This window comes from Pipistrellus kuhlii, unplaced genomic scaffold (genome assembly GCF_014108245.1).
Source record: "Pipistrellus kuhlii isolate mPipKuh1 unplaced genomic scaffold, mPipKuh1.p scaffold_m20_p_2, whole genome shotgun sequence".
NCBI classification, from domain to species: Eukaryota; Metazoa; Chordata; class Mammalia; order Chiroptera; family Vespertilionidae; genus Pipistrellus; species Pipistrellus kuhlii.
The window spans coordinates 32,910,999-32,935,621 of record NW_023425515.1 but is presented as its reverse complement, the minus strand read 5'-3'; the positions used below and the strand labels follow the sequence as shown (position 1 = coordinate 32,935,621).

General features: G+C 40.4%; 1 protein-coding gene across 5 annotated transcripts; it reads left to right on the top strand.

The window, feature by feature from the left end:
- Nucleotides 1-23,834, top strand: ZMAT3 (zinc finger matrin-type 3). 5 transcript variants are annotated; one of them, XM_045583696.1, is made up of 6 exons: nt 7-200; nt 5,221-5,547; nt 15,577-15,696; nt 18,368-18,534; nt 18,656-18,756; nt 20,678-23,834. In XM_045583696.1, the coding sequence occupies exons 2-6, from the start codon at nt 5,278-5,280 to the stop codon at nt 20,887-20,889; spliced, it is 870 nt and encodes a 289-aa protein (XP_045439652.1). In that variant the 5' UTR covers nt 7-200; nt 5,221-5,277; the 3' UTR covers nt 20,890-23,834. The 5 variants fall into 5 exon arrangements, with proteins under 5 accessions (XP_045439655.1, XP_045439652.1, XP_045439654.1 ...); XM_045583698.1 differs by having other exon boundaries at nt 9-200; nt 20,681-23,834; XM_036445296.2 differs by lacking the exon at nt 7-200 and adding an exon at nt 369-454.
- The last annotated feature ends 789 nt before the right edge of the window (nt 23,835-24,623 follow it).

The following is a 24,623-nucleotide window of genomic DNA, read 5'->3' as shown; positions in this document are numbered from 1 at the left end:
CTCCCGGTTCCGCAGTCACTTCCTGCAGCTGTTTCCCTGAGGGTCTGGTCAGACTGACTTTGGAGTCCGCCCCCGGCGGCTGCGGAGAGGGCTCGGCGGGGCCGGCTGGGAAAGTTGTGCGGCGGGAGGCGGGTGGAGCGCGGCGGCCGGGCGCGCGGGGGGGACGGCGGCGGCGCGCGGCGCGCCCGGAGGCGGTTCCGGTGAGTGCGGGCGATCCGGGCAGCCCGGAGCCGCGGGATCGGGGTCCTGCGGGCGGCGGGCTGTGCACCTGCCCTGCACGCGAGGGGCGCGCGCTGCCGCTGCTGTGGACGGGGCTGTTCTGTAGCCTCTCGTGCCCCGTGCGGAGCAGCGGGGCCCCCGGGCGGGCGGGCGTGCAGCCGCCGGGCTCTCGCGCCTGCCCGCGGCTCGTGGGAGACCGGGGTTCCATCTTTCGTGATGGCATCCTTGGGTGGAGGTGCGTGTGTGCAGCTCGGGTGCCTGCGTGCACTGCAGGGATGGAAGGTGTATGTGGGCGATGCTGAAGCCGAGGTAGCTTTGACTCAAAAGGTGCAAACGGGGCCCTAGGATGAGGCGCCGTCCCTGCTGACGCCAGTCCACCGAGGCCTCTGCTCCCCCAGGTTCTTGCGCTCCTTTGAGCCTTCCTAATAGGAGGTGCCTTGCCTCGGCTGATTATTATTTCTTTTTTTTTCTTCTGTTTTTCTCCCATACCCCGGCTGCGTTCTGCTGACCTCCAAATTTATGCTCACTGTCTTTCCCTCAGGTCCAGGATTCCCAATCAGAGACTTCCCTAGTTGGCTGGGGCGTCAGGAACCTGTTCCTTTACTCAAGGTGGCCTTTTCCTCCGTAGCTTTCTCGAAACAAGAAAGCGATTAGCGTGGAAACAGTCCGTGGAGAGTAGGCCCCAGTCTGATCATGAAAACTATCATATGATCATTCATCCCCTTTCTTTAAATTGGGTCCACCCAATTTTATTTTTTATTTTTATTGTCCCCCTACCCCCTTCCAAACCGGGACATGAACTGCCATCAACCCGTCATGTAGGCCACCCCAAGCATCACATTGAATGGCTTTTAGGATCCGAGGGATGTTTTGTTTACATCAGCCACCAAGTTGGTTTCTTTTAATCGAATGCAGCAGCTTCGGTCTCTCTGTAATCCACCATGCATGCTTTCACCGAAGGCATGATTTTATCTCTTTTAGATTTATACTGTATGCTGATTTTCGTTTGCCAGTGTAGTAACACTTGATGTAACTGTCATGCATTCTGTGTGGAAGTTGACATTATCATTTTGATGGTTGACTGTTACAAGAAATAATTTTGGTTAAATAATAGCTATCCTGTGAACATTATTAGAATTTTAGAGCTAAAATTTCCTCAGCTTGATAAGATAAAATGCGATAACGGGGTAAGTCTCTAATTGGTGAGCATTTAATTGGGGAGATTTTTATCAGGTCTCTTGTACCACTGTGCTCTGAGAAGGGCCTTTGATGGAAATCTGTTAGGCAACACTAGGAGGCATGTGCCCAAATTTCCTCAAGTGGGAGTGAGTGTCCATAAAACAAGTCCAGACATGTCTAAACAATTTGTAGCATTTGCTTTTCTGCTAATATTGCTGATTTCCTTTATCCAGATGTTTTGACACCCTCCTTCACCATTTCTCTTCTGAATTGGCAACTTGTTTATGGCAAGTTGGTATTACTGTGTCTCTGTATTGGTAATCCTTACCTGAGGATATTTTTCCATTGATTATTTTTAGAGAGAATGGAAGGGAGGGGGAGAGACTGAGAGGAACACCGATGTGAGAAAGAATTGGTTGCCTCCTGCAGGCACCCAGGTCGGGGCTGCGGATTGAGCTTGCAACCAAGTTACATACCCTTGACCAGAATCCAACCTGGGACCCTTCAGTCTGTGGGTTGACACTCTATCCCTGAGCCAAACCAGCCAGGGCTGTATTGCTTTTCTTTATGTTCCCAGAGATATGGACAGCATATCTCTGCTTAAGAATAAAATAACCTCATTGTTTTTCTAAATGTTATGATTAATAAGAAATATTGTTAAATACTAGCCCATCTAATAAAAAAGTAATATGCAAATTAACCATCACTCTTCTACACCGACAAGCCACGGCTGCCTGCCAGTCAGGAACAAGTATGCAAATTAACCCAACCAAGATGCCTGCGGCCACGGAACAAGCAGGAGGCTTGGGTTTCCCTGGCAATGAAGGAAGCCAAGCTTCCCACACACCCTGGTAGGCCCAGGCCTCCACTCAAGGCTACAAAGTTTCAATTATAGAAATAAATAAATCCTAACAAAAATAGCAGCAGACACAGAGCAGGAGGCTTGAGGTGTCCTGGTGATGGAGGAAGCCAAGCTCCTGTAGCCCTGGCCTGCCTTGGTCTCTGCTACAAAGTTTTAATTATAGAAGATAGATAAATCCCAACAAAATGGCTATGGCCACAGAACAAGCAGGAGCTTGGCTCTGCTCAAGGCTACAAAGTTTCAATGATAGAAGATAAATAAATCCCAGATAATAGGGCCTCCTCTTGGGTTGGCCCTATTATCTGGGATTTATTTATCTTCTATAATTGGGAAACTTCTTAATATTATTTATTAGGGGGAGCATGCAAACCACCACAGGCCCCTCGCCCAGGTCACCCCACGACCCAAGGGTACCCCCATCCTGATCCGGGACACCCTTCAGGGCAAACCAGCTGGTCTGGACCCCACTTGTGCACCAGGCCTCTATTCTATCTAATAATCCTATGTAATAAATGAGTAATATTCAAATTGACCAACATCCAACCCACATGATGGCTGCCCCCATGTGGACACAAGATGGTCACCACAAGATGGCCAGCAGGGAAGGGTAGTTGGGAGGGACCAGGCCTTCAAGGGAGGGTATAATAGTTGGGGGTGATCAACCCTGAAGGGGAGGGCAGTTGGGGGTGACCAGGCTGGCAGAGGAGGGAAATTGGGGGCCACCAGGCCTGCAGGGAAGGGCAGTTTGGGGTGACCCAGGCCTGCAGGGGAGAACAGTTGGGAGGGACCAGGCATGCAGGGGAAGGTAGTTAGGAGTGATCAAACCTGCAGGGGAGGGCAGTTAGGGGCAATTGGACTGGTAGGGGAGCAGTTAGGCATCAATTAGGCTGGTAGGGGAGTGGTTAGGGGGTGATCAGGCTGGCAGGCAGTAGCGGTTAGGGACAGTCAGGCAGGCAGGCAGGCAAGCACTTGGGAGCTAGCAGTCCTTAATTGTGATCCTGGTGATTGGGATCCCAGATTGGAGAGGATGCAGGCTGGGTTGAGGGATGTCCCCCTCCCCCTCCACACACATGAATTTTTTGCACTGGGCCTCTAGTGACTAATAATTTATGTACTTTGCCCTTAAGTACATTTTTTCCCCATTGCATTGATATTCTTTGATGCCTCAAGACCCTGACTTTAGTAAAAGGTTGTTACTTGATTGCAGTTTCCACGTGTGTATACTTATTAAATATGCTAATAGAAACTTTTAACTTTCCAAAACTTAGTTAATTTTCGTAGATCTGTCACTGTCATAAAATGTACACACTTCTATGGTAGCTGGTAAATTTCAGCAGTTTAAAATAGTCATAGTCTATTGACCAAGAAAGGAGATTTTTAATAATGTTGAGAGAGTGGAAGGAATAGTGAATTTTAAAATAAAGATTTTTAATTTGGGTTAGAATCATGGAAACTCAAAGTGTGTACTGTAGGTTATTTTGAGATACTAGGATTAGAAGATGCCATCTGGGTAGGAGGCAAGAGAAATCACGGATAAATTTGAAGAGGGATTGGAACATATTGAGCCTTTGCTGAGGGAAACAGAATAGAGACTATCAGTTATTTAATAAGAAGGGGAAAAGCAATAACTGAGACTGGGGAACTGGAATTCTACTGGGGCTGTGGTAGAGTGGTCCATTACTTCATTGTACTTTTACTTGATACAATACATTATTTTGTGCAGGTTATCTACCGATAGAGGGGAAGGAAACATTCTCAGAGGGGACTCATGAATGTCGTCTAAGGCTATATGAAGTGAGGTCCTAATTTCAAGGACCTCCAGGGGCAGGCCAGTAACATGAGTACAGGCAGCAGGCTGAGTGGGGGCTGAGGTGGCCTGGAGAAGGCAGGCATGGCTGCCAGGGACACTGTACTTGCAACACTAGGACCCTGTGCCAAGTGTTGCCAAATTGTCCTTTTATCAAGAGAAGCCACTGCCCTAGCCAGTGTGGCTCACAGTTGGTTGGAGTGTCATCTTGTGCACCGAAGGGTGGTGAGTTGGATTCCCAGTCAGGACACAGGCAGGTTGTGGGTTTAATCCTTGTTGGGGTGTGTTGGGGGGCAACCCATTGATGTTCCTCTCTCGTCAATGTTTCTCTCTCCCTCTCCCTAAAAAAAAAAAAAAAAAAAAAGGAAAAAGGAAAAGAAAAAAAGAGAAGCCATGAGTATATTGATTTTTTTTGAATGTTGATGACTAATTCAATTTAAAAAATGAAAGCAAAACAAAACAGTGTACATTCCAAGCAGAGCCTGTCTGTGGCTGCACGCCCTACAGGCTGTCTGCAACCTCTGCTGCAAGGAATCATTGGCTCAATCTCTAAGTGTTAGTAGATGACCAGAAGGTACACTTTTTATTTTTGTCACATGGTAACTCCGAGTTATTCTTAGAGTTCCTGGATATTTTAGCTAGTTCTAGAGGTGCTCTAAGAACTCTTTATTTCATTATTATTATTTTTTTTAATATGTAATTTGGATGAAAGACTAGTTTGGATGGAAAGTAGACATTTGCTCAGGTTCTTAGCTGGTGGAATTTTGTCTATGTGTGATTATCAAGAGTGTTTAAGAGTCAGTGTGCCTGAGGGAAGGGGTCTGGACGAGGTGACCTTTGATGTCCACATCAGCCATGTGATGTTTAGATTTAATTAGTCATGGATGCAGTACTCTTAATGTTTGAGGGCCAGAGGGACCGCAGTTGGAGCTGTGCCAAGCAAAACAAAGCCAAATCTATAAACCTGTGTTCTGTGGAGGAGCCATTGTGTCAATGGGGATTAACCCAAGGGAAGTCTGCTGGATGAGCTGGATGAGGTGCAGCCCCGAGAAGGGTTAGAGACGTAGAGGAAGGGGTCAGGTGGTGTGGTCTTGGACATGTCGTGGCGCTGAGGTCACATTTTTAAGTGGGTATGCTTTTGCTTTTGATTCAGATGTGAAGACGTAACTTCTCCGCGCACATTGGATTATGCCCAAGGCTTTCCTACCCAATGATCCTCTTGCAACACGCCGGGCTCCCTCTGCCTAAGCGGCCCTCACCCTCTCCTCCTATGTCAGTGGCCGCCAGGTCTCCAGGAACCTTGCAGCATCCACCGCAGAGGCCTTTTGTGCAGGAGGCTTCCTTACCTCTGGCCGGGGAGGAAGAGCTACCGAAGGCAGGGGAGCAAGACTCTACCCTGGAGGATCTGTGTAAGCCCCTCTACTGCAAACTCTGCAATGTCACCTTGAACTCAGCGCAGCAAGCCCAGGCTCATTATCAGGTAAGGGAAGAAAAGACAACCAGGCGCTTAGTGGGCGAGCGTTTTAGGGCTGTGCCCATTTCAGAGTTGATCAACATGGCTTAGTGAACAACTAAGTATTAGCTTGTTTGACTAAAAGTATAACGTTCCTACTTTAAAAGAAAGCATTGTTTTGTTTTGTTTTGTTTTGTTTTGTTTTCATAAAATGGGATCTTAGCCTCCTATACAGTAGCTGTGTGGTGTTTGATAGCTTACCTGTCGTAAAACAAATGTGCACCATGCCGTCTATGTTGGTAAACAAACCGGTCATCCCAGGGGGAACAGATATTTGTTACATGATGTACCAAACTCAATTTGGTGTCAAAATTGCTTGGAAGAATTCGTCTTATAAATATTCTCTCCCAGCTAGTACAATCAGCATTGGTTCACGCTTATCTCTGTGAATCCTACACGTTTCCTTTTTTAACCTCTGACTCTTCTTACAAACCCTGTCACTGCTATCAGAGGACAATACAGGTATCTTCTGTAGTGAGAATAAAATGACGTTCGAGTCTTGAGCCTCACCCTTCATTTATAAGGAGCACACTCTGATTTCCTTTAGCCTGTCAGTGTGAACTGATAATCATCTCTAAGATTTAAAGCTTTCACCTCCATGTAGCATAGCTAGTGGAAAAGACGGTTTTAAAGGACAAATAGAAAATTATATTTAGACTAGAAAGGGATGGTACAATATCTCTTTCTATTCGAGATTGTTACCTGTTTAAAATAATATAATTTCCTTTGTTGGAGAAAAGAGACCTAAGGCAATTGAGGCCAAATGCCACTGAACGGAAATATATCTTCTGGGCCATTCTTGATTTGACCATTTGTTCTCTCCGTGAATGTTTGCAGTAATAAGTCCATATGGTAGAAAGATGACTTACACAGGCATTTTTTTCTATTGTGTCAGTATAACTGTTTTCCAATTTCAAGGTTTTTTTTTTACTCTGCGTGTAAGCCTTTGTTTCCTTTTGATCCTAAAGACTGATGATTGTATCACCTTGTGACTGCATCACTATTTTGATGGTGTGTTGTTTTCTCCAGCATAATATATTGCTTCCCTGGAGTTCTCTTTATTTGGGTTTGTTTTTCCCTCAGGTGCAGAGAGTTGAGTTAATTAGATTTCTCAGATCCTGGCACATGTCATCATTCATTCATAAAGGCACCTTCTGGTTTTATTATTATACTTCAGGCCTGGTGCATGACATTCATGCACTGGGGGTGGGTCCCTCAGCCTGGCCTGCACCCTCTCGCAGCCCAGGACCCCTAAGGGGATGTCCTTTGAGGGCTCCTTAGCTCTGCTGCAGAAGTGGGAGAGGTTCCCACCACTGCCACTATACCCACCAGCTGTGAGCCTGGCTTCTGGCTGGCCCTGTGGGGGAGCGCGCTGACCACTAGGGAGCAGCTCCTGTGTTGAGCGTCTGCCCACTGGTGGTCAGTGTGCATCATAGCAACCAGTTGTTCTGCCTTTCAGTTGATTTGCATATTAGGGTTTTATTATATAGGATTTTTTCCCCTTGCCCCAATCCCTGCTCTCATTCCCTCTATGTTCCATTTCCCACTACCTTGATTTGATACAGCGTCTTCCTTTGCCTGTTTTATCATTCAAGTGGAATCTGTTAGGATGATCCATCTAAAACCTTAAACTCAGTGATAGTTTTCCTCTTCATTCATTTTGGGGGAATGTTCAGTTTTATAGCCTAAGACATACTTTGAAAAATCAAACCTGGGTTTTAAACTTTCGATTTTTCGCTGTAAAAGTCTCTCCTAAATCGTTAGCTTGGAAGCAAAACCCAAGTCTTTAAAGAAGACTTGATCACTTTTATGAGGGAAAACTCTTGGGCAATGTGTAATTTAATATATGTGCAAGGATTGTACCTGTACCTCCTGCCTTTTTCCCCCTCCTAATATCATTTTGTATCTCTATAGACAGTGATGGGTGCTTCTGGTTATGCATAGAGTTCAGTTTGATCAGGGTCATTATTTATAAGGTTTAAAGTTGATAAAATCAGCACTTACTTAGTTTTTTTTTTTTAAATTTAGTCAATATTTGTGTATTGTGCTCTGAACTTTTTAGTTGACAACATTAGTGATTATATGTAATTGCAGCCCTGACAGTCATACAGTGAGTAGATAAATTAAAAAATATAAGAAAATGGAAAAATTTTTTTTGTAAATTTCTCAATAATCAGAATTATTAAGTGGAAAGTTGGAAGAGAAAAGACAGACTATCATAGGGGACGATTTAAGCAGCCAAGAACTAGAGTAAACACAAAGGAAAGAAGTAGCAAGTGAGTCTTAATAAAGTAGAATTTAATAGAAAATGAAAACTTTGGGTGTAATACTAGCATGTTTCTAAGAGCGTAGAGTCAAAGATTTGAAATAAACCAATGTTATTGGTATTTCTTAAAGAGGGAAATATTTTTCTTTTTTTTACAGAGAAACAAGGCAAGCAGTTAATATATAAAAGTATCAAGCAATTTCATTAAAAGAGTAGAGAAGAAAGTTAATCTTATAAGTTAGATCTGGATTTCTATAAGACAGAAATGCTCAAGATGAGAGAATGTGGCTCAAAGAGAATCAGAATAATAAACAGAGCATGGGTGAAAGAACATAGAAGGAAAGCATAGAAATGTTAGCTGGAAAGATGCGTCAAAGGCTACACAAACTGGCAGTGATTCTTAAAGGTCCTGTTTAACATTTCTTGTAATACTGGTTTGGTGGTAATGAACTCCTTCAGCTCTTTCTTGTCTGGGAAGCTCTTTATCTGTCATTTGATTCTAAATGATAGCTTTGGTGGGAAGAGTAATTTTGGTTGTAGGTCCTTGCTTTTCATCACTTTGAATATTTTGTCCCAATTCCTTCTGTCTTGTAAAGTTGCTGCAGAGAAATCAGTTAACAGTCTCATGAGAGCTCCTGTGTAGATAACTAACTGCTTTTCTTTTGCAGCTTTTAGGATTCCCCTTTGTCTTTAAACTTGGACATTTTATTTATAGTGTGAGTTTCTTGTTTGGGACACTCTATGCTTCCTGGACTTCTGTGTCTATTTCCTTTACCAAGTCAGGGAAGTTTTCTGTCATTATTTTTAAAAATAGGATTTCAATTCCTTGTTGTCTCTCTTCTCCTTCTGGTATCCCTTTGATTTGAATGTTGTTACATTTGATGGTGTCCCAGAAGTCACTTAAAGTATCTTCATTTTTTGGATTCTTCTTCCTTTTTGTTCTTCTTAGTGGATGTTTTCTGCTATCTTGCTTTCCAAACTACTTATTTGATCCTTTGCACCTTCTAATTGGCTGTTGATTCCATCTAATGTATACTTCATTTTAGTTGTTGTATTCTTCATTTCTGATTAGTTCTTTTAAGAAGCAGAAAAAAAATATGAATAAGAAATAACACAAAGAAAAATTAATTCTCACAAACAAAGGCACACACATAATAAAAGCACTTGACTAACCAACACTGAAGCTAGTGCAAAGGTTAAAAGGTAAAAAATGTAGGAAGATAATGTGTAATTACAATAGTAAATTAAAGGATACTCAAAACATATACACAAAAGAAGTAAAAAATAATGACAGAAACATAAATATGGAGTAAGTAAAAATGGTAGTGATTATGGAATGTATTTGAGTTTAACAACCATCAACTTAAAATAGATTGCTATAAGCATAGCATGGTACATATGAATCACATGGTAACCACAAAGCAAACATCTACAAGAGATATACAAGGAATAAAGAGGAAGGAATCCAAACACAATACTACTGAAAGTCATCAACATACAAAAGAAGAGTGTAAGATAATAAGAAAGGAATAGCAAAGAACTGGAAAAACAGCCTGACTGGTGTGGCTCAGTGTTGAGCATTGACCTATGATTTGATTGACCTAGAGATCCCTGATTTGATTCCTGGTCAGGGCACATGCCTGGTTTGATCCTCAATAGGGGTCATATATGAGGCAGCCAATCAATATTTCTCTTTCATCGATGTTTCTATCTCTCTATCTCTCTATCTTTCTCTGTAAAATCAATAAAAAAAAAAAAACCACCACAATTAAAACAACAACATGGCAGTAACTATTAATACATACCTATTTATAATTTCTTTATATATAAATGGATTAAATGTTCCAGTCAAAAGACAAAAGGATAAAGAAGATGTGGTATATGGAATATTACTTAGCCATGAAAAAGAATGAAGTCTTATTATTTGTGACAACATGGGTGGACCTAGAATAGTGGTCGGCAAACTAATTAGTCAACAGAGCCAAATATCAACAGTACAACAATTGAAATTTCTTTTGAGAGCCAAATTTTTTAAACTAAAACTTCTTCTAATGCAACTTCTTCAAAATAGACTTTTCTAGGCCGTGTTATTTTGTGGAAGAGCCACACTCAAGGGCCAAAGAGCCACATGTGGCTCTTGAGCCGCAGTTTGCTGACCACGGACCTAGAAGATAAAGGTTAAGGGAAATAAATCAGACAGAGAAAGAAAAGTACTATGTGATTTCATTGACATGCGGAATCTAAAAAAACAAACAAGACAAAACCAAACTCATAGATACAGAGAACAAGCTCATGGTTGCCTCATGGGTGGGCAGGTTCAGGGAGCTGGGTGATAAAGGTGAAGGGATTAAGAAGTATAAATTGGAAGTTACAAAATAGTCGTGGGTATCTTAAGTACAGCTTAGAAAATATAATAATATTGTAATAACCATGCATGGTGTCAAGTGAGTATAAGACTTATCTGGGGGATCCCTTTGTAAGGTATATAAATGTCTAACCACTATGTTGTACACCTGAAATTAATACATATTTTATATTAAATTAATAAAAAATGTCAACTGTCATTTAAAAATAAGAAAATCAATGGGGAAAAACACACACACACACAAAACAGGCAGTGATTAAAAAAGGCTACTAAAAACAAGAGTAAGACCAACGAGTAAGGCTTACTAGGACCTGGAATAAGCAGAATGGCAATGGTTGTAGACTAATAGAATAAGGTGGTTTGATGAGATGATGAAAGTAAAGTTTTATTTCCACTTTAAAAACCTTCTTTGTAATTTTCAATATAGAGTTGTTCCAAGACTGAAATTCATTATTTCAGTTACGTGTGAGATGAAGGGGTCAGTGGTGGCAGCTTGTGTATGTGCTAGGAATACATCGCTGTGATTGGGGGTGTGCTAAGTCCCTGTGATCACATCACCCAAGACATTCCAGCGAGTTGATGCCACTGTTGAAATCACAAAGTTTCAAATTGCCCAGGGTATTGTAAACAATCCGCAGTCTGGTTTGAACAGTGTTACACTGAAGTCCCGGTTGTATCATGTTCCAGAAACAATGGAAACTTTCCCTGGCATGCTGGTGTTCCCCAGCTGGGGCTGCCCTAGCAGTACCCATGTGTATCTGTCATTGCCACAGATTTATTTTTATTTCCAGAACTTCTTAAACCGGTCAGTCTGCTTCAGAATACCCTTAGCTGTCCTTCTTAATAAGGTTACCTATTTTTGCAGTCCCAAAATTATGGCTTTAGTCCTATCTTAATTTGAAATAAAAATCTTTGGAGGAAAAAAAAATGTCTTTATTATGTTAAAATCTATAGGCTCCAGATTACTTAAGGCAGATCTGGCGTGGAGTAACACAACATTTTCAGCAGCATACATACTTAGACAAAGAACCACTTTAGACTGGAAGGTCATTAACAAAAATTTTAAGAAAGCAAAAAGCATGGGTAGATTTTGCTAAGGCATCCACAGTTTAAAAGAAAGTCAGCCAATTTATCTGCTAATTTGCATATTCATTTAAAAAAGTACTAGTTACTCAAAGTACATTTCTAAAATTTGTCGTAAACATCAACTTCTATTTGTAATATTTGGTAGCCAAATGACATATCATATTAGGTTAATTAGAAAGAAAAAACATACATAGTTCAAAAAAGTAGTTCTAACATTATGATGCTGAGTGTAGTGATCATAATTCATAATTTAGAGAGTGTAATTAAATGTTACCCCCAAATTTAAAGTACTGATTGTAGCACATACATTTTACCATTGATCACTCAGGTTTGGGTGGTATGCTCAGCAACTTTAATCTCAGCTAATTTTTATGTTTTAAAATTTCTCCTGATTGTTTTCCAAATGAACTTGCAGAGGACTGAGATGGTCAAAATACACCTCATTCAGGGACAGAAGCTCTCTCTGATCCTGCTGTTAGCTGGTCTCACCAGCTTCCTGCCTGCCATCCCAGTCCACCCCTACCTCGTTTCTTATTTCTAAATAATAGTTATCCTTTCTTCCAGACAAGGGTGATTATGTGCCCTATACTCTGTATTTCACCACCTGTCATCACTTTTCCACCTTGATCAAATTAAAAGCAGGCTTAAGCTTTTTCCCCCCATATATATACAATAGCAACAACAACCTTCCCTTTCCTTTTAGTACCTCTTGTTAGCTTCCTTTCTCTTCTTCCCTCCCATCCTTAGAGTTCTGCTGGGCGCAATTGTCCTCTGTGGGTCTTCTCTTCCCTTTCATTCCCCAGCCCACTGCATGCCAGTTTCCATTCCAGTGTTCTAATGAAATGGCCCTCTCTAGCCAAATCTAGTTTTTTCACTTGACCTCTTTGTAGCATTTGCCACTGGTAACTTGCCTTTTTACAATTCTTATTTCACTCAAAACAACACCTGAAGATCAAAGCACTTGCAATGAAAAGCTGTAATCATGTCCTTTTCCTTTCTCACCCATCTCCTGCCTTTTATTCCCTAGTGTCCTTTCTACCTCCCATCTTGGGTTGACTGTAGTGTTAGTTTGACACTGCTGAGGTTGATCACAGTTTTATTTGATAATCAAATTAAATTTTTCCTGCTCTATTGGCAGGTTGATTTCAATGGTTGACCATCCAAATTCAGCTTCTGCATTAATATCAGTAGGGAGATACTGTTCACTATGAAGCCGTTTCCTTCTCTGTGTTTCCAGTGTTAGGGTTCTGTTAAATGAAAGCATTCACAGTCAAACGCTTGAGCCACGCACTAGCCATAAAAAGGACCAGGTGCTAGGGGTAAGCAGTCTACACCACTTGTTAGCAGGGCTAGATGGAGAAGATAGTGTGACCACCACCCTGGGTTTGAAGGGGCGGTTTCGCACAGTGAATTTGGGGAAGGAAAATGTAAGTTGAATTTACACTGGCTGTAGATAAAGGGGGTGAGAGAAGGTGAAGTGGAGCTAGTTCTGAGGTAAGTACAGAGACAATATGTGTTTGCTCTTTTTGGATTGGTGGTATACAAGTCTGTAAAGTTCACGTGTAAGCAAGAAGCGGAGGTATGTAGTAGTTGATAGTGCCTGGCTGTCCTCTTTAAATAATTGTGGAAATAGCCATCAGGGTGCTAATTCTAATTTTCAACATAGACTCAGAAATGTAAGTCATCTTGTGTGGGTTTTGACCTGCAGTTATTAACGGATTAGCCTTTCCTCTCTTCTTTCCACCCACGGACCTGCTGCAATTTAAATTAGGGCACCATAGAATTATTTTCTTGTCAATTTCGTGCTCCTCAAAAGAGAGGTTCAGATGGATAACCCTTTCTTGAATGGCACCAGTTGTTCAAAATCTATTTTAATTTACTTTCTGTGTGGATTATAACTTGGAAATAGTTTTTTTTCTCCCCTTAAGTTTCTGATTACTTTTTAAAAAATAGAGAGAAGAATCTTATGCTCCTCCCCACTTTTTTTTTTTTTTTTTTTTTTGAGTTTGAAGTGAAGGAGAGTTTATTAGTGAAGCAGTGAGACAGAGAGTGGCTAGACCACAGACAGAGTAGTTGAATCTTATGCCTTTTTAAAAAAACCATTTACTAGCTTTATAATCTTTCTTTTTATTGCTTACAATCCCTCTCATTTGTTGTCTTGAAACCCACTTTTCCTGTTCTTATTTGGACTAGTTGTTTCACATTTGGAATATGACTTAATTGTGTAGCTTTCTGTGTTTCCTAGAGTTTGTCATTGCCTTTCTTTTTTCCCTGTTTTGTTCTTACATAATGTATCATTACCATATCCTTATTTTCCCCTTCAAACTCTCAATCACACTGTCTCTTGTATGGAATACCCCCTTTTTAAAAAAAAATATATTTTATTGATTTTGTACAGAGAGGAAGGGAGAGAGATAGAGAGTTAGAAACATCGATGAGAGAGAGTCATTGATCAGCTGCCTCTTGCACACCCCCTACTGGGGATATGCCCTCAACCAAGGTACATGCCCTTGACCGGAATCGAACCCGGGACCCTTCAGTCCCCAAGCCGACGCTCTATCCATTGAGCCAAACCGGTCTCGGCTATTTATTTTTATTTTTTTTAAAAAAATATATTTTATTGAGTTTGTACAGAGAGGAAGGGAGAGAGATAGAGAGTTAGAAACATCGATGAGAGAGAGTCATTGATCAGCTGCCTCTTGCACTCCCCCTACTGGGGATATGCCCGCAACCAAGGTACATGCCCTTGACCGGAATTGAACCTGGGATCCTTCAGTCCCCAAGCCGACGCTCTATCCATTGAGCCAAACTGGTTTCGGCTAGGATGCTTTTAGATCACTGACCCTTCCCACCAATTTGCAGCAGTTCCAGGAGTATAGTCGTGTGAATAATAACTTAGAGGAAACACAGTGAGAGAAGCAAATCCATTTTACTAGAGGTTCACAGTGCCTCCTGCAGCCATCATGCTGTGGTGAACCAGGGCCTTGCTTTGGACTCAGAAGGCCTGCCTCAAGCTCTGCTGCAGTGCGTGGCCCTGCTGAATGTTGGGTGCTGGTGGCAGGTCCCCCGCACTCTCTGGATCATGGCTCTTCCGCTGTCCTTTGTGGATAATATCAGCAAGTTCCTCTCACAGGATTTTTGTGAGCAGCAAATGATCTAACGCACAAAGTAAAAAGCTACTCTGTAAGAGCTATGTTTGTAAAAATAATTGGATTACCCATTTTGTCATACAGATTATAAAGTAGATTAGGTCAGAGTATTATCCTGTCTAATCTAATAAAGAGGGAATATTCAAAGTGACCATCATGCTGTAACAAGATGGCCGCGCCCACAGCAGAGGCCGAATTCCCGTAACGAGCCTTAATGAGCAATCATCAGGGACCTGAGGCTGCGTGGTGCTGGGCCAGGGTAGGGGACCTGAGGCTGTGCCCAATGCCTGGTGGGACTTGACAGGGGACCTGTGGCTGTGCACCCCCCCACCCCACCCTGGCGCCAGGCTGTGGGACCTGAGGCCACACCCCCCGCCATGTGGGGCTTGACGGGGGACCTCAAGGCACGTCCCCCACCCTGGCCTGTGCCAGGGGACCTCGGGCTGGGGGACCTGAGCCTGTGCTCTCTGCCTGGCAGGGGTTGACGGGGGCGGGGCTGGCCCGGTCTGGATCTAGCCCAGTGGTGGTGGGGCTGGCCGGGTCCGGGTCTCTTGTGATTTTGAGGTGCACGTGGGTGGGCAGGGCCTTGACTCTGGTTCCCATGGCGTGCCCCAGACTCTGACAGGAGGAAGGTTTTCATATACATTTTACTAATTTTCTTTTACCCCTGACACTTCTATTATAAAGAAAGGGCAAATAGCAATATTAAAATATTTCCTCTAATTAATTCCCTTTTAATGTGCATGAGTTTCGTGCACCGGATCACTAGTGAAACTTATATTCAGGCAATGGCGTAGGAAAGGCAACAAGTTTGGGAAGGACACAGATCACTGTAAAATGTAATACTTTTTTAGGAATATATAGGAAATTAATTTCTTCTGGCTTTGTCCCTTTATTGTTGCCAGATAAATGTAATCAGTTAGAACCAAAGAAAAGACATTTACTTTAAATTCAAGTAATCAAATCTAATAGTGGCCTGTTTACCCTAGTGTGTCATATCTGAAAGATTAAAGTATAGTTGGTGCTGTTTGTGGTTTTCTTCTTTTTTATGTTTTTTTTTTTAAGTGAATATATAAATTCTGTTTGACAAATTTTCACCATGGCAATTACCCATTTCACTTTACTTCTAGGGTAAAAATCATGGTAAGAAACTCAGAAATTACTATGCAGCAAACAGCTGTCCCCCGCCTGCCAGAATGAGCAATGTGGTAGAACCTGTGGCTTCTCCAGCTGTTCCAGTCCCTCCGCAGGTAAGACATGTGGCAGGGTGGAAGCTGTCTTATGCACAAATGGCCATGGATGAAATTTGTCGTCTACGTGCCCCTCATGGTACAACTGGGTAAATACCCCTGAAAGGTCCCACTGGGTGCTTTTGACTCCTTCAACTCCAGGGCTGGATTTAATGCATGCCAAAACTCATGAGCTTTGAGATTTCTCATGCTTTGGTTGTGATGCATGAAGTGATGAAACAAATATTGTTTCATGAGTCTTTCCCTATGCATTTCTCAAAGTCCGAGCTTAAATGACCCTGTGTCTAGGCTAAACTAGAATAAAAACCAACAAATCCTGAATAAAACGAGATTGTTTAAATGTTTATATTTTTATTGCAGTTAATCCCATTTACTTTATATTTTGCCTTTTATTGAGATTAATTTCTTGAGATTGCATTCCTCCTCCTCCTCCTCCTCCTCCTCCTCTTCCTCTCCTCCTCCCCTCCTCCTCCTCCTCCTCCTTCTTCTCCTCCTTCTTCTTCTTTTTTTTCTTCTTCTTCTTCTTCTTTTCTTTTTTAAACTTCTGGTCAGAGAACCTGTATAAATACTTTCGGGTTGAACACGGAATTGTTTACTCTTTGAAAGATAGAGCGGGTGTTTCCAGCAAAGTATTCCTGTACTTTAGCAGCCTCTGACATATGGATTCTACTCCTTAATCTGTCCTGGAGTATCATTTGTCCTTAGAAAAATACTGTGGTCATAAATAATAAGTCTAATTGAGTACTTACTATGCCAGGTACTTTGCTAAGCACTTTTCATGCACTGTTTCATTCAGGGCTGGGACTAGGATGGGGAGAGGGATGCGTTACATTTGGGCATAAAGTTTAAAAAGGAGACTAAAAACTCAGTAGTCAAGATAACTATTTATTTTTTTGCTATTGTTAATCCTCACCCAAGGATATTTTTTTGCATTGGTTTTTAGAAGGAGTGGAAGGAAGGAAAGGAAAGGAAGAAAAGAAGGTGGGGGGGGGGGCGGGGAGGAAGGGGGAGAGAAAGAGGGAGAAAAACAGAGAGAGAGAGAGAGAGAGAGAGAGAGAGAGAACAGACATGGATTGATTGCCTCCTACACATTTCTCAACCAGGGCTGGGGATCGAACCTATAGCCCAGATAGATGCCTTTGACCAGTAATCAAATCTGTGACCCTTTATTGCATGAGCCAATGCTCTAACCACTTAACAACACCAATCAGGGCCTAGATAACTATTTTCAAAATTAAAAATTAATGTAAAAATTTCAATGGTGAACGAAAGGTTAAAAAACCTAGTCTAAGTATTACTGATTTTTCCTTTTGCCTCAGGCTGCACTATGGCATGGCATGGCAGTTACTGATCCTGTCATTTTTTAACATTTTGATATTTTGTTCCTTATTGATTTTTTTGCATTTGTAAAAATATTCCATTAAAGTATTATTTATTTTGATTGCTGGGCTTTTTTTTTTTTGATGCTCTCTTAAATTTTGTGCCCATGGCAAGTGCCTGCTTGTCTCATTCTTGTCCTGGGCCCTGATTCCTGGAATGCTTGCAGTAACTTAGCAGTATTGGCCTTACTACTCTGAGATTAATCCCTGGGCCAGCAACCTTGGTCTTACCTGGAAGTTATTAGAAGCACAGGTAAGCTAAGTAACTTGTCCAAGGTGTTACATGTGGTAGGGCAAGAATTTTTTTGATCTTAAGGTATAATTTTGCTTTTCTGAATGTCAGCTGTCCAGTACTTAATGTATGGATAGCAATAAAAAGCTATTGCTCCATCCTCAAGAATTTGTGGGGGTAAATGAGATGTGTTAAAACATAGAATCAGAGGACAGGAAAGTTCCCAGAATGATCTTCTGGCAGTGTGGTTGTCACAGTACTGAGTCCTGAAGGCTGCCCTGGAACTGGATGGCTGCTCCCTACAGGGACTGTTTTCAGCCAGCTCCGCCCTTTTGGGCAAACAGCCGGCCATAGCTTTCTTTCAGAGCACAGCTCTCTGTGGTGTTTGAAGACAGCTCTCCTGTGTCCAGAAAGTCTTTTCTTCCAGGTGAAATAGTGCTCTTTCTTTCAGCTGGACCTGATGTGATATGCTTTCCATACTCTTATGTTTTATTCTCCTCCATGCAGAATCTAGCTTGTTGTTTTTTATTAGCCCAGTAACATTTATTAAGTGAATAAATACTATCTTTCAGGCCCTGTATTAGACTTCCCTTAATTCACTGTTTTCCAGCCTGAATACAGTTGGCTGGGTCTGCTGATTATTTCTCCCTAATTATATTGTATCTGTAGCTAATTTGTAGACTCTTTGAGCAGGGGCTCATTTAAAAAAAAAAAAGTGTATATCTGTGGCTCTGCATTAGATAGCAAGTTCTATAAACTGTAGGTGATCAGTAAATGCTTATGGATGGATTCTGGGCTGACATGACTTTTCTGATAATATGATTTTAGCCTTTGCCTATACTATCTTCAATCTTCCATGCTGGGTTTTAAGTTTTTTGTTTTTTGTTTATAATTCCTCGTTGGAGATAGCAATGAGCCATTCATGATTTTGGTACATTGGTGATTGTCCTGCAAAACCATGATGAAGTGTCTCCTAGGCTTAGAAGGAACGTGGAGGAGGAGAAGGAAATAAGCTCCGGATCTTTCTCTTTAACCTTGTTTCTTATGTCTTTGATGCCAGATGGGCTCCTTTAAGCCGGGAGGCCGAGTGATCCTGGCCACAGAGAATGATTACTGTAAGCTCTGTGATGCCTCCTTTAGTTCTCCAGCTGTGGCTCAGGCTCACTATCAAGGGAAGAATCATGCCAAGAGACTGCGGCTGGCGGAAGCTCAGAGTAACTCATTCTCGTAGGTATTGCCGTTTTCTCTGAGGCCAAAGTGTTGTGTGAGACTGAGTGTCTGGAGAGAGAAAGAGCTGAAATGGATCCCTGTTTAGACGTCTCACTCTTTTAAAATTTCTTTTCTCCAGGGAATCCTCAGAGGCCGGTCAACGGCGGGCCCGGAAAGAAGGGAATGAATATAAGATGATGCCTAATAGGAGAAATATGTATACAGTACAGAATAATTCAGGTATACAGTGAATTTCCACATACCTTGGCTACTGCTGCAAATGGGCTCCTCTGTTTTTATTCCTTTTAATGGTAATTGATAGCCCTGAGAATGTGGGGTAAGCTGCTTTGCTTGAATTGGTCTGGTGGCTTTTCAAGCTGGTGTTTATTTCAGGTCTCATTTATTTATTTATTTTCTATTTAGTATATTATTTATTTTTATTTTAAACTATAGTTTATGTTTTAAGACCTTTTTATGATGGATCTTTTATATTTCTTTGGTGTTTTTCAGCTGAGGAATGTAAAATCCCTTATAAAAATGAGCTATTTGGTTTAAGGTTGCACAGTGTTGAATCCATATATATTGGGGAAAATTAAAAGCATTTCAGCAGTGGTGCTTAACCAGGATAGTGAATTAGAATCGCCTGGGGAGTTGTTATAAAATATACAGGCTGCACCAGGACTCGGAGGCTTTCAGTCAGTACATTGAGAGTAGGACCCAGACATACATGTGCTTTGAAAATGCTTCCTCGGTATACACCTTCAGTTCAGAACAACTAGTTTATAGGGATGTTCTCTGCATTTTCTGATTATCTTCAGGAGGGAGAATAGGCCTGAGTAGTCTCTCATCCTCCCTCTGCCCTGGCCTCCAATGCATACACAAACCAGCGTAGGTTATTCATGCTAATAGTAAAACAAACAACAAACTAAAACAATTAACTGGAAAGGTGTAAGAGAAGCATAGAAAATAGGGACATATAGAAACAATAATATAATATAGTTTCAAAAAGCATAAACATGTATCAGTAATTGTGATAAATGTAAATTTACTAAATTCTCAGTTAAAAGACAGAGGTTATAAAATTAGATGAAAAAATTAGCTAACATGAAGGAAGCTGAGATAGCTATATTAATGTTAGATGAAATAAACTTTAGGTCAGAGGTAGTTTAGACTATGTTCTCTGGTCAGAGAACAATTAAGTGAGATGTCAGTAACAAAACTATTTTTAAAAATCACGCAGAATTTTTAGTTGTTTGGAAACTTAAAAACACTTCTAAATAACTCATAGGCCAGAGAAGAAATTATATAGAGTACTACAAATTATTAGAACCAAATATCAATAAAAATACGTTAAATTTGTAGAATGAAGTGAAAGCAATATGTTTAGAAAAGCTCCAACTACTTATTATAGTAGAAAAGGAAAGCATAAAATCAATAAGCTGTTGGTACAATCTAAGAAGTCAGTTATGTAGAGAGAATAAAAGAAAATGATTAATAATTTCACCAACATTTTTACATATGTCATTCCACTCTTCATAATACTTCTTTAAAATAGAAATGCGATTATATTTTGTGATATTCCTATTTCACTTAATAGCATATAATAATCACATTTTCATATAATTAAAATATTTTCATTACTTTTAGTGACAGCATGGTTAACCATGGCAGTCTACTGTAATTTTTTAAATTGCATTTTTGGAACTCTCCTTTTTCCCACATCCTCCTAAAGATGCTTTTTATAAAAACTGATGAAATAAATACCCTCATTGATAAATCTTTATGCAAAAATTCTTAATATTTTCTTAGGATAATTCTTAGAAATAGAATTTTTGGGTTAAAGAGTTGGCATAATTATTAAACCATACAATTCTGGGAAATTAAATCACTTTTAAAACTACTTTTTAGAGACATCTTCATTTAGAGTTTGGGTTTGGCTCTACAGAAACCTTTTTGGCAAGAGTTGAAAGAATCATATTAGCTTTTAGATGAACCTGTATAAAATTGTAATTTAAAAAATCCATTAACTTCACATTCATTGGAAGCTAGGAACTTGTGAATTTTATAATTTTAAGAAATACAAATTATAGTGATGGTTGATCAGACTGTTGTCATTCCCCTTAGTGACTATTTTGAAGTGAACTTCTGTCTCTTGCTTTAGCAGGTCCGTACTTCAATCGCCGCTCTCGGCAGAGAATTCCGCGTGATCTGGCCATGTGCGTCACTCCGAGCGGCCAGTTCTACTGCTCGATGTGCAACGTTGGGGCTGGCGAAGAGGTGGAGTTCCGGCATCATTTAGAGAGCAAGCAGCATAAAAGCAAGGTGTCTGAACAGCGGTACAGGAACGAGATGGAGAACCTGGGCTATGTATAGGGATCGTTGTGTTCCGATAGAGCAGCTTGTCCTGCCTGTTACTGCCTTCTGTCCACATGCCCTGCTTTGTGATCCTTTTGGTATAAGTACATTCCTCTGCTTAATGTTAATACACGTGACTGCAGTGGTACCGTGAGATGCCAGCACGGGGGAAGGACAAGAGCGTGCTTCTTAGGTAATGATGCCTTTTCAGGTCAGCTGTGTTGCGTCACTTAGAGCACGTGACCTCCCTACCTACTCCATGAAAAATAAGTTTTTATCTTGACCAAGTTCTGGTCAGTAAGAAGCCTGACCACTTAAGAGCTTTAACTATGTAAAAATCTCATCTCCTTTTTGCAATTTTGTGTACTGTTCAGTAAAGGGTTTTTATTGAGTTCTTCAGATCACGGTAAAGCAGAGATTTCACTTTCCCAGGGCTCCTTTGGAACCTCACCTCCATTCATTCTCTTGTTGGTAGGACATGCTGTCATAAACCGCATTAGGGTCTTTTCCAGGACATTTTCCCTCCTATCATGTCTTCCCATGATGGCGATGAAGGTTCTTGGATTCAGACACCTCCGACGTCCTTGTGGACTTCCAAACAGTGTCACTTCATTTCCAGTTACGGATTTCATACGTTTGAATGCTACCTTTCCCCATCTCTTGCCATCCCGGTTGAATTAGCTTGTCTCATAAGGTCATTTTCATGCCCCATCTGTGTTGTGGGATTTCTAAGCTCCACATTTGAATATCCAATGAATTTAAGATAGATACAATATTTTTTTTAAAAAGTATTTTTCAGCTGGTTTTAGGAAATGTAAAGATGTGTTCGGGTTTTTTCAATTTAGAGTTACTTCATTGATAATAACTTGTTCCTGATATGATGGCCTCAGTCATAAATTTAGATCTCTGGGCGTTTGGTTTGGCAGACTTTGTAGATAAACTGATCCTTATATTTTACTTACATTCATCTGCGTGTTGTTCGTTGGCTGTCCTGAAAAATACTGTTTCATAGATAGAGAGGAATTTTTAAAAAGTTGATTAAATTTCATTATCATCATTTCAGGTAGAAAAATACATGAACTTTAATTTCATTCTTTCTAATTCAGTTTCCTTGAAGATAGCAGAAATACATTATAGATGGCTTTTTATCTGATAATTACATCAGTATTATTAGTTTTGTATTTTTTTAAAAGCTCTAGTGTATGTCTAGATTAAGTAATGGAGGACTCTATGAATTTTCATTAACTGTATTTTATCTCCTTACTCTATTTACATGGATAAAGCTGGTGCTCATCCAGACTTCTTTTGAAAGGCCACAAAGAAGTTTATGTTGAGCAGTATTTTTGCATTATGGTCAATTCATACTTGATTGCTTATTAAAAATTACCAAACTCCTGCTTTCCCTTGAGAATTCTATATGCAAAGAGATGGGGAGAAGGAAAATTATAATCATTCCTTTCTTGAATACTTCTAAACAATGTTGAATGCTCTAGACCCATATTTAAAATTCAGTTTTGTGATTAACCTCTGGTACAGTACCAAGTCACTCTTCTGTTGAAGTGATGGTTTTTGAAAAGAAAAATTATTTAATAATATTTTTCTCTCCCAGAAACAGAAGAAGAATGTTCCGTTCAGATTCTCTTTAGAGCTGTGACTCTTAGTAAAATAATCCTTTGTGCAGTAATTTATAAAATACAGTTGATTAGGGCAACTTAGAACTTATTTTATTGGTCAGTACATTATTCACTTTGCTGCTAATTATATATATATATTTTTTTGGTAGATTTTAATATAACAGTGCTGGCCACTTGGTTCTATGATTATTTAAAATTCCCATTTTCTTTTCTCTCTGTATGTATATTTATATACATATAGACACGTGTAAAATTATAGGTATATGCTTTTATGTGATGCCATAGAGAAGATTTCATTGAATTCTTATTTCAGATAACAGCAAAAGATTGTGGATAAGATTTGCATTTTATAAAAGTGACATTCATCCACTTTCAGTTCTTTGCAAGTAAAATTAAAGGAAGGTGTTTTCCTCCCTCTCCCCACCTAATAATTTCATTATATACAAAAAAACAGTGGATTAAAAGCCTTGATGTTTTTTCCTGGTTTTTCATGTTCAGGATGCCAGTCTCCCAGTGCCCTTAATGGATGTTAGGAATGCATAAACGCATTTTCTTTGAAAGAAAAAAAGATTTATAGTGTTATTTCTTACTTGCTATATTCCTTTGCACTAGAAAAAAAACTATGTGTTTGTTTTTTATGACACTTTAGAGACCATATTGCCTACAATAACTTGGTTTGCTCCTTAATTCCTAAATTCTAGGAAGTTGATAAATAACTTCTGTGGTCATTTATAGAGGTTACATACACATCCCCCTAAAAAGCCCCTCCACATCTCGGTGACAGTGGGTTGTGTTCTGGGCTCGATACTTTGTGATAGTCCGTGTTCCTTCGGTGAGACAAAGGGTGAGGCTGTCAGAAAGGAAATGCCTGAATAGGGACATTTCTGCATGGGGCAGTTTCTCATATCTACACATTCCTCCTAAGACAGTGTTTTTCCCCATCAGAAAGCTTGTTGTTACTATTGCAGTCCGCAACTTGTGATCTCTGTTGACTTCATTTGCTCTGTAACGTGCTTTTGACCTTGCAACCTGTGTTCCCCAGGAATCATGTTAGTGTCTTTTATATGCTGTGTACAAGGACGGACTGAGGCCCAAATGATGGAACATCTGGAGTCAATTAAGTAGATTTCAGTAATCACCTGCAAGAACTCATGGCATCCAAGTCTATCTTCTCTGTGAATATCTTTGTGTAAGTTGTCATTCAAAATCAATGTGAGAAGATGACAGAAACCCTAACATATTGAGGGCAAGAAGTTGTAAAGGAGAAATTCCATGTCCCAATTAAAGATTGGATTGCATATGCCTTTGAAGTGTTGTTTTTTTCGCCCCTCAAAAAATTGAAGCTATAAAACTGAGTGTGCCATATAATCCTTTTGACTCCACATTGAACAGAAAATACGTTGATGGTCTTGTCTTTGTATATCACATACTGCAACTTGTAAATATGTGCATGTTGTTTATCACATTTGTCTGCCTGCCTTCTCTTGCACTGAGTTCTCTTTTTGTATAGCACCCATTTTGAAAAAGTTCCTCCTCCAACTCCTCACTATCTCCCCTTCTGATCAGTTGGTACACTTAGAAAACCAATTCGGTTTTTGAAACTCAGAGTGAGTGAAGAATCATGGCTGAGATCATCCTTATGTCCCTCTGACTTGAACAGCTAAAGGAAGCACTAGATTTTCCACTTTATTTTTCAGAGCTGTTCTATGGCACTGGTACACTTGCTGTAGCTACACTTGGAGCAAGGATCAAATATATATATATATATATATATATATATATATATATATATATATATATATATATATATATATATATTTGATCCTTGCTCCAAGTGTAAGTTGTATCTTCCTCTGTAGATAGAATTTAAGGATTAGCTGTGGGATTTATGATCTCTTCACCCCTGAATTGGCTGGAACAATGAGCAATGGACAGTTTGAGGACTGTCCAGTGACCTATGTAAAAGGAATTTGCTCATGTCATGGGAGACCTGTAATCGTCCTGCACAGTATTCTCCACAGAGCAGCCTAGGAAAGGTGGGTTTGGAACCTAATCTGTTTTGTTTCTTCAGTATCAGAACTTGAGCTGGAAGTACTTGATGAAGAACTTGGTGAGGCA

Excerpts from the sequence above, each read along its gene's own strand:
- ZMAT3 (XM_045583696.1), top strand. The coding sequence starts at position 5,278 with ATGATCCTCTTGCAACACGCCGGGCTCCCTCTGCCTAAGCGGCCCTCA. Across the intron at positions 5,548-15,576 it reads AAGCCCAGGCTCATTATCAG|GGTAAAAATCATGGTAAGAA; the intron begins GTAAGGGAAGAA and ends CTTTACTTCTAG. Across the intron at positions 15,697-18,367 it reads CTGTTCCAGTCCCTCCGCAG|ATGGGCTCCTTTAAGCCGGG; the intron begins GTAAGACATGTG and ends CTTTGATGCCAG.